We start from the raw sequence: 10,175 nt of genomic DNA, 5'->3' as shown, positions 1-10,175 counted from the left end.
AATTTAAATGTACTCCTAAACAGCCCTGTTGAGGTCACCCTAAGGTAGCAGAGCACGCAGAGGACAGTGTGTCGCCAGATCGTGTCAACCGGTAGCTAAAAAGTTTTAGCTATTCACACTGCTGGGCCAGGCCCTCTCTTTGAGAGAAGACGGATTTTCAGGAGCCATGGTTTGGAGGGTGCTGAAGGTCCTGCCCTGAGAAGATAGGGTGAAGTAGTGGGTGTAGCTGTAGGGCAGCCGCTGCCGCAGCAGTGGCTGGCCGAGGGGCGAAGAGAGTTGGGTAGAGGGCAGCATGTGGGACGTGGTGTAGAGCGAGAGGGGTGTGATGGAGCGCAGAGGCTGGTATAATATGTATAGGTTGGCCTGAAAGGAAGGCAGTGTGGTGGGCTGGAATCAAGCCGGTGTGTCCTAAAGAGTGACCCAGTGAATGACCCAAAGAATGGCCCAATGGTGACAAGGAGATAGGGGTTAGATGATGTTGAGGTATGTGGTGCACCTGGGCTAGCTGTGCATGGGCAGGGTGGGGATGATGTGGGTTATGGGGATGGATGCCCATAGCAGCAGCGTGGTGCTGCAGGATAGCATGCTGGACTGAGGTAAGAGAGGTAGCAGAAGCTGCAGAAACTGTGGGTTGTTGAATGTGGATATGCTGCAGTGCAGCTGGTGGGGGCGGTGGCGCTGGGGCAAGGTTGGCCGCTGCTGCCAAATTAGCTGCTGCTGCTGCTGCAGCAGCTGCAGCTGAGGGGAAGGTCTTCACCTGCTTGGCTAACAGTTGCTGTTGAATGTGCTGTTGAGCTGCTTGCTGCAACTTGCTGTATTTCTCCATTTCCTCTGGGGTAAAGGTGATTGGTTGACTTTCTAAAGGTGCAAGACCATCCTCTTCAGGTTCCATGCCCATTTCCCCATCCTCCATGTTGGGAGGGTAGCCAGGGTAGGCATGCATAGTAGGCTGCGGACCCATTTCGGGCCCCATTAAATGTCCATCCAACATGGGATTGTTGGGGTCTTGTCTGGTTTCACCTTGGTATTGAGACATCATCATTGCTGGATCCTGCTCATATTGTGGCTGAGACTCATGAAGGGCTGGAGGGTCCGAGGGTGGATGTCTGGTCTCCTCGGACACCGCAGCATTTGATACAGCCTCCTCCAATTGCTGCTTTTGTTGTTGTTGTTGCTGCTGTTGTTGAACTGGTGGCTGAGGTGGAGGAGGAGGTGGGGGGAACTCACGAATGGGTTCTACCAGGATAACTTCATTACTATCTGAATTTTTCCCTTGCTCTGACTTTTCGCCCTCGGTTAAACGTGTAAAAGGAAATAACGGCTTCTTTCCTGCTTGGAGCTTGCCAAAAAGGGGCAACATACTTTTGTTTCCAAGGGCAGGGGGGAGCTTGGGCCCGAAGTATCCCTGTGGAGGGTCCTTGATCTTGAGGCCTGTCTTGGTGCCAGTACCAGATTCATCCCCTCCTTTTTTAGATTGGATTTTCTCCAAGAGTTGTCGAGCTGTGAATGAATTTCGATGTTCTGCTGCCCCTCCTCCTTCCTTTGAGGAAGCTCCACCACCTCTTGTTCCTTGTACCGATGAAGAGTTGCTGTTTCGGGTTTGTGTGCGGGAAGAGGACCTTGGAGACTGGGATCGGTAGATTCGTGACCGGTTGAAATCCCGCCGCCGCGTCAAACTGTCAGATCGCCGGCTGTGACCGTGCCGATGTGGAGAGCCCTTGGTGGAGCTAGATGAACGACTAGCAGAGCTACGGCTGCGACTGTAGCTGCTGCGTCTGTAAGAACGAGCGCTGCTACTTCTACTACTACGACTGGAGCTGCGACTACTGCTCCGTTGGTGTCTCCGCCGATGATGCTTCCTGCGGCTGTGTGAGCGTGAACGTGAACGGGAGTCCACCTCTGAAGAAGATGGGGTGTAACGTCGCCTGTGAGATCGCCCACTATCACGCCTTTCATAGTCTGAGTCAGAGGAAGGTCTTCTTGATCTGCGGCGACGTCCTTCATCACTGTAGTCACTGTAACTGTCTGAATAGCTATGGCTACGGCGACTGTAAGCACTGCTCCCTGCTGAGGAACGCTCAGAGCTACTTGAGTAGGATCGACTGTGTGACTTTTGACCTCTGTGGCGTCTATGGTTGTGGTCTCCTTGACGAGACGACCTACTATGTGAACGTCCTGATCGTCCAGAATCGTCACTGCGGTGTCTTCGCTGCTCACGTGGTGGCGTGGAGTGACGGCGAGCTGGTCGAGAACGTTGAGTGGATGATCCACCATCCTCCTCGCTGTCACTACTTGGAGGTCGACCTCCACTTATGCTCTTTTGGGCTGAGGCAGAGCAGGAGGCGGCAGGTGTGTTGGTGTCAGGTTTAAGACGTTTAGTACCATTGTGTTCCTCTGTAGAGCTAGGCTTTCCTGCACTGCTTTCCTCAACTCTAGACCCCTGAGACATTTTGTGGGAACGTTTTCTCTTTCCTCCTTCGTGGGATGTGCTTACTCCTGATGACTGAGCAGTGGCTACTCCATCTTTGTCATCCTTGTCTTTCTCTTTTTCCTTACTGTCACCTCCCTCTGCTTCAATTTCATCAGTGCTACGTGGTTTATTTTTGCTTTTCTTTCTTTTGTGTTTCTTCTTCTTTTTAGTTTTCTCTCCTGGAATCTCATTTTCTAACTCCCCCTCCACTGCTGCTTTTTCTTCACGTTTGGAATGCTTGCTTGACTTCTTGTGTTTCTTCTTCTTCTTCTTTTTCTTAGACCCTGCAGACTCATCTTCATTACTTTGTAATTTCTGCTTGTTGTTCTCACTCTCACCACCCTCCTCTTTCAAGGATGATTGTTCTTTTTGAACTGTACTGGACCCTGCAATCGTTGTAGCAGTGCAAACCTCTCCACTAGTGGCTGGAGTACTGTCTGTGTTTTCAGGCTTAGACCCCTCTCGTCCTTCAGCGCTAACTGGCTTGGCAGGTTTTCGGTTTTTGCTTGCCCAGTTTCCTTTGTTTCTTGACAGTTTGAAGTCAAAGTAAAGAGGATTACAACTGTAGGAGAGGGATGGCTGAGCCTTAGTAAACTCCAACAATTCAGAAGGCCACTGCAAGGTGGTGCTTTCATCCTTACTTAGCACAGGAAAGAAAGGCCCAGTTTGCATGCGGGGACCTGTATCTGTGGGCTCGGACATTACATGCTTGGTATCAGCTTGTTGGGACGAGCTATCTACCACTGCTGTATCGCCTAGCCCTGCAGGTGTACTACCTGATTCTTCCTCTGTCTTCGCTGTAGCTGATGTGGGATTTGTGTTTTGTGCCTGTGTAGGTTCATTCTCAATGTCTTTTTCAGATGTGCAGCTGCTGACTTTGATATGTTCTTGCTCTCCGTCGTTACCTGCTGCTGCCTTCTCATCTTTTGCTCCATCTTCCTCCTCCTCCTTGCTATCACAGTTGTCTGAAGCCTTCATGAAAAGCAGAAACTGGAAATGCGGCTTGACCCGACAATGTGCAGGTGGTACATAATGGTAATACTGTGGTTCCTGTCCAGAGTAACCTTCCTCCTTTTTCATCATCATCTTCAGTTTGTTCAAAGTCGAGGCCAGGGCACCTCCATCATCTGGTTGTGACTGCTCTTCCTCACACTCACCACCACTCCCACCACTTCCACTACTTCCACCTCCTCCTCCTCCTTCTCCTGCTTGAGGGATATCAGTGGTGGATGCCACACTTACGTCCTCTCCTCCAGTCTTTTCTCCTCCCTCTTCCTGACCTTCTTCTCCTTCCACTGTCTCCTCACCATGGTCTGCAAACACAGCGGCAGCCGTCTCAAGTTTGACTGGGGCTTTCTTAGCAAAAGAGAAGGAGACACTTAATTTGGGACCTTGTGAGCCTCCAGAAGGTACTGGAGAAGAGCTAGCTTTGTTAAAACCAAAGCTGATGGCAGGGCCTGTTCTAGGGGAGCCTTGACCACTAACACTACAGATTCCCTTATCTTCAATAGCTTCTGTGTTGGTGTCCACTGTCATAGGCACTCCATCAATGGAGTCTTCCCCCTTTTCTCCATCTACTGCCACTGTGGTAGTTTTAAACATAGGGCCACTACCAGGGTCACTGCAAAATAAAATAAAGAATGAGAACTTGTGCTACAACTGGCAACACTCCTTTAAAAAAAACAGAAGTTCTGCTCAATTTTGCTTACCGGTCTTGCTGTTTCCTCTGTTCGGCCAGTTCAAGAAGCCGCCGTAACATCTTCTCCTGTTTCTTGCAATCCTTCCTGGAACGAGAAGACACATTCCGGGCAAACTCTCTCTGCTTCAGCTCCTTCAGTCTCTGTAGGATTAAACAGAGAGGAATAAGAATGTGTTATGAGATGTAGCATCACAAGTCAAATTGATCTTTGAATGTGAAGAAAATGATTCCTTGTTCAAAATTGTTCAAACTTCAAGCTGTTAAGTACAGTCATGTCGATGCAAATCTCTCATACCTGCTTGTGTGCATGATCGTAGGAGTTGATATGATTGTCAAACTCCTGATGTTTCTGGTATTGCTTATCACACAGTTCACAGTAGAAATTGGCCCTCAGGTCCTCTAAAGCTTTAGCTATGGCTTTTTCCTTCTCCGCATAATCCTGCAAAACACAGAACAACATATTATGAAATATTAATGGACTGAGGTTGAATGGGCTTGGAAAACTGACTTGCATAGGCAATTTTTGGCATTAGTGGCAAAGGTAAATAAACATGTTGAGTTATGTACTGCATACGTAGGATAGTTTGTCAAAAGACATTGAGTTTGTGTGAAGGAGAATGCAGCATACATATTAACATGTTTAGAACACTACACAGCTTTAGAGAGAGACACTTTTCTTAGGTTACCCACAGTTATCCTCAATGACGTTTTTGTATGTTTGTTTGTATGTGGTTGAGCTGCAGTGGAACAAGAGAAGCTTTGTATCTGTCCAAGCATAGTGACTGTGACAAATCAATCTCAAACATTCACAGAATTTTAACTAGATACGACTTATGGCTACTCTATGACAAAAGAGGGAATCGGGGAGGACTGGAAGGAAAGAGAAATTATGTGCATAGGTTTAAGACCAAAAAATATTTAAAGGGGACATCGGATGCCCATTGACCACAAGTTGATATGATTCTTTAGGGTCTTCATGAAATGCCTGCAACATACTTTTGTTAAAATTCCTCAGTCCAGGTGATATGTGAAAATGTTCACTTTTTCATAAAAGCATGAAACTTGGTACACTTGTATAGTTTGCGGCCCTAAACATTTTCAGAAATGGAGCCATCGCAAAAACACCTCGTGGTTGCCATGGCGACCATTTTACTTTCCGCCATAACCAAATTATGTATTTTGTGTCATAACGATACCATATACAGCAACATAAACTGTTCAGGTGAAGAGTTAATTGTGAAATCAGCTATGTGAGAAGGAAATCACAGTATCTGAGTATCATAGTATCACAGCATTAATAGTACATATTATGGCTATTAATTTTTCTTTCTTTGATAATTAACTGATATTTTATTTACTAATACATTAAAAGATTGTTTTCAAGAATACTATCATATATTTCAGAGATATAAAAAAAAAATCATCACAGGTAAGTGTATTTTTCCTTACCTTTCAGGCAGAGTCAGGTAGGTGGTAGTGTGTTTCCAATACATTCTTGTTCTCTCTCTCAACAATGCTCTAACATCACACGCAGATGGCAACGCAATCAGGTGAACCGGTAATGGTTAATTCAGTGACTTTATGAGAAGGATTACAATGAAATCTCAGAAGATGCAGAATGAAATTTCAAACATATTTCATGTAAACTTAATTTACAATCACTCTCTGGGGCCAGGATTGTCTATTATGTTGTCCACAAGGGGGAAGCCAGAGTCCTGTATGCGGGCGGGGACACGCAAGTGAATCGCTAATATTTGATGTAATGGGTGGAATAATATTTATGTGTAGGGTGTGGTGTGGGGGTGGGCCGGACGGTGACAAGCATGGGCGGGTTGCGGGTCCAATAACAAGATCATTTCACCAGCCAGGAAAGGTGAACGAAAATGCCTCTCTGTCATGTTACCACGAGGCATCGTTTACTTACAGATCTAAGGCTTCTGGAGGGGATGTAGATTTGAAGAGTGAGGAGGAAGTAGGAGGGAGCTGAGCCTGTGGCTGTTCTGAACGCAAAATACCTCTCCTCCCCAGGAAACCCTGAAAGACCTACCTGTGAGATCAGATTCAAACCAGTGGAGCGCAGATCCTGTGATGGTAGACAGGAGAATCTGCTGATTCACTGTGTCAAAAGTGGCTCAGGAATGTCTTGTAGATTGCAGGATCTCCAGCGGGAGGTCCTAACAGTATCTGTTGTTTCTAGCCCTTTTGTAGAAGAGCATTGCAGTAGTCCAGCCTAGAAATGACAAGGGCATGGGCAAGAAGTTGTGCAGCATGCTCTGTTTAGAAGGGCCTGATCCTCCTGATGTTGTGCAATGCAAACCTGCATGATCGAGCTGTCTTTACAATATGGTCCTTGAAGGTCAGCTGGTCACCAAAGATTAATTTTTGATGAACCTAGCAGGATGATGAAATCATGCTGTAGTGTCGGAGTGGCAGGGAAAACGAGAAGCTCAGTCTTTGCCAGGTTGAGCTGCAGGTGATGTTCCTTCATCCATGCCGAGATGTTTGCCTGGCAGCCTGAGATCCTTGCAGCGACTATTGGATTGTCTGATTGAAATGAATGATAGAGCTATGTGTCATCAGCATAGCAATGGTGGGAGAAACCATGTGCTTGTATAATGGGTCCCAGTGATGTAGTGTATATGGTGAAGAGGAGGGGTTCAAGAACTGATCCCAGAGGAAACCCTGTGGTCAGTTGATGTTCTTTGGATACCTCTCCTCCCCAGGGCTGATTCACTGTGTCAAAAGTGGCTCAGGAATGTCTTGTAGAGTGCAGGATCTCCAGCGGGAGGTCCTAACAGTATCTGTTGTTTCTAGCCCTTTTGTCTTTAGGTGTAAAATTCTATCCCACAGACAGAACTTTGGGAGAAGCTAAGATTCTTACAAGGGTTTAGATTGTTTGAAGGAGGGCATGCTAACATCGCTATTGAAGAACTCCTACAATACCATCTTCAATAAATTCTTCTCCCCACAAACATTTTGGTCAAGCCTACTTAATTTTTTGTATTAGAGATATATAGTACATTGGTGAGCCACCCAAAAAGACTGCTCAGCTTAAGTCAAGCTGGTTGCCTGATTTGTTAGTGCTTGTGGTGGTAAGCCATTTGAGATCGAATGAAGCTAGGAGTGGAAGTGGAAGTCTGCAGTGTAAGGGGCCATTCACATGTCGCGCCTAAAAACGCGTGGAAATCGCTAGGCGCGCCGCTTTCTGCTTTTTCCCAAAGCGTTCGGGCGCTTGCGCTCCGGAGGCGTCTGCCGTTGCTAAGCAACCTTGACCTGCGCTGTCCATGAAGACGCGGAAGTCGCGTGCGCGTCGCGACCGCGTCGCTTCCATTATGAGCGCGCCTGCCGCGCGTCTACATTTGAAATAACGAACTTGAGCGCGCAAAAGACGCGATATGTGAACGGCCCCTAAGGCTTCTCCAGATGGATTTCAAAGTCACCAAAGACTACAAGTGGACTGCCATCCACAGACAATGAGGACAGCAGCCCATACAGCTTCTCTAAAGGTGCCCAGTTGACCAGGAAGGCGATAAATCATTACAATATGGAGTTTAACAGGAGCTACTACTATAATAGCATGAAACTCAAAATAATTTTTATTGCGTAGGGAAGAGTGGGTTGAGTATTTCCAATTATTAGAAATTAGAAGACCAGCACCCTTCCAACCTGAAACTGGGGGTGTGAGAGAAAGGGAAGTTGTTAGAGAGAACAGCAGGGGTTGCTGTGTCTTCTGGACGAATCCAGGTCTCAGTCAAGCCCAAGAAACTAAGAGTAGACTGAGAAGCAATGGCCAGAATGAAGTTTGTTGACAGCTGACTGAGACAGAGACCCACAGAAAATGACAGAGGTGCAGCAGAAGAGGTGCAGATAGGACGCAGCTTAGCAAGATTGCGTTGCCGTCTGAGTGTGATGTTAGAGCATTGTGGAGAGAGAACAAGAATGTATTGGAAACATACTACCGCCTACTCGAATAAAATATTAGTTAGCTGGTGTGTGGTGGGCATTCTGGCGCAATATGGCTGCTGTCACATCATCCAGATGGATGCTGCACATTGGTGGTGGTTGCGGAAATTCCCCCTTCCATGTAAAGTACTTTGAGTACCCAGAAAAGCGCTTTATAAATGTAACAAATTCATAATTAATTAAAACAAAAATAAAACTATCTTTTATTGCACTATTGAATAAAATATTAGTTAATTATCAAAGAAAGAAATAGCCATAATATGGACTATTGTAAAAGTAGAATTTTGCCTCCGATGTCCCCTTTAAGAATGACAGAAAAGGACAATGAACAATGTTGCTGTCATAGAATCTCACCTTGTATTTTTGACGCTGTTCCTCTGTGTCTTCTTTTTCCACTTCCAGCACCCGACGCTTCTCTGTGGCATCTTCTGCATAGTCCAGCTGTGGGCACCCACATACACACAAAGGTTAGAGGAGCATACATTAATATTAACATTCAGTAAAAAAAGCACAAACAGCAATCTTTTCACCTCCATTTCCATGCGCCCCATTCCCATGACGTCATATTTGAGGATGATGGGCACAGGGTCAGTTCGTCCTATGATGTTGGGGGGAGAGGCAGAGAGAGAGAGATGGGACAGAGGTTAGATTTTTGCTCAGATGCAAGAGAAAACTCGGGGCGGGACAGCCTGCTTAGAGCACAAGGTGCTGGGTTAGAGAGACTGCCTTCAAGTGCAAGAGACCAGAAAGCTACAGTGAACCAAACTCTAGCCATTCTCACAGCTTCATGTGCAGCTCTCCTCTAAAAGGTCATTCCAGGTGCTGCGATGTGATTGTAACTAAGCCTAGTTTTAATCGTTTACCATTTGAGTTTACTGCCAATTTATTTTGTAATGAACTGCATACCCTGAAAGAAACTTCTGTTGAAAGAAGCGCGGGACAGAAAACAAGGAGGGGAAGGTTGGGCCGAAGTTTTCACTGAATTTGCCGCAGCATCCCTACAGTGGCCTGCTTAAGGAGGTCTTATTATGTCCTTTCTTACGTCCTCACTTTTTTCTGTTATCTCGCTCCCTCTCTTTTGAGCCATGTCTCGCATTGTGTTCTGTCCAACTCATGTTCTTAACTCAGATGACAGGGAGGCATTTGGGTTGCTGGAGGGAGTACTTAAGAGAGGGGGAAGATATCAGCATTCACTGCATCTCTTCACAGCACTGCGACGACACTGACTGCCTGATACACAGTGTGCCTTCCATATTACTCTCCTCTTTACACCCATTTAGGTTTTCTAGGTTTGAACCTTCTCTGAGCTGCTCATCATCTGATTTTCCTACCTGACTGCAGGCCACACCTGGATGCAAATGAAGGTTTGTGACCCATATGATATCTTGAAATAGTACTTTGTTTTACTGATAGTCATAGCCCGTCATGTTTTATATACACAAGCTGTGAAAAGACCTAGATCAGAGGAAAAGTAACATCAGAAAAATGAACACAAATCAGAATGAAACAAAAGAAAAAAAAGGACAATTAAAACTACATTGAAGATTGACACATAATTGCCTAATCCACTCATAACCAGCCAAACGAAGCAGAGAGAGAGAAAGAAAGAGCGACACAGGGAGTGAGAGAAAGACAGAGAACAGAGAAAATAAGGACACAAGCACTGAGCTACAGCAGCAGAGTGACGTCAAAGGCCAGAGGTTGCCATGGTGACAGTGCAGGGTTGGGGAAAGGATGTACTTACCTGGGAGACTGTGGGGATGGGGTGGGGGTTTGTTCAAGTTAAAAGCAGGATCAGTTCATACTCTTGGGCTGATCTACTGACAAAAGACAAGAAAAATGTCTGAATAATATTGGGAGTAACTTATCGCAATAAAGGGCTAGGAACTTTACATAAACACAAACAAAAAAGTTGACATTAGTTATTTCTTTTTCAGATCAGATAGATATTTAAGGATGTTAGTTTTTAATAATATTGTAAAATTTTATTATAGATAATACATGCATTACCCATGTACATTATCCTTTTTTTTTTTTTTTTTG

General features: G+C 45.7%; 1 protein-coding gene across 6 annotated transcripts in view; it reads right to left on the bottom strand.

Annotated features, from left to right (window-relative positions):
• Nucleotides 1–6: 6 nt before the first annotated feature.
• The window catches only part of LOC107721478 (G patch domain-containing protein 8-like), a 34,236-nt gene continuing 24,067 nt past the window's right edge, over nt 7–10,175 (bottom strand). For all 6 annotated transcript variants that reach the window (XM_016529486.1, XM_016529491.1, XM_016529488.1 and 3 more), the window contains 5 exons: nt 8,663–8,730; nt 8,487–8,573; nt 4,465–4,608; nt 4,180–4,310; nt 7–4,091 (listed from right to left, as the gene is read on the bottom strand). In XM_016529486.1, the coding sequence (XP_016384972.1) occupies nt 158–4,091; nt 4,180–4,310; nt 4,465–4,608; nt 8,487–8,573; nt 8,663–8,730 (4,364 nt within the window). In that variant the 3' untranslated portion in view covers nt 7–157. The remainder of the gene's footprint in view (nt 4,092–4,179; nt 4,311–4,464; nt 4,609–8,486; nt 8,574–8,662; nt 8,731–10,175) is intronic.

This window comes from Sinocyclocheilus rhinocerous, unplaced genomic scaffold, assembly GCF_001515625.1.
Source record: "Sinocyclocheilus rhinocerous isolate Xijiao unplaced genomic scaffold, SAMN03320098_v1.1 scaffold481, whole genome shotgun sequence".
NCBI classification, from domain to species: domain Eukaryota; kingdom Metazoa; phylum Chordata; class Actinopteri; order Cypriniformes; family Cyprinidae; genus Sinocyclocheilus; species Sinocyclocheilus rhinocerous.
The sequence above is the reverse complement of the archived record's forward strand: the minus strand, read 5'-3'. Positions and strand labels throughout refer to the sequence as shown.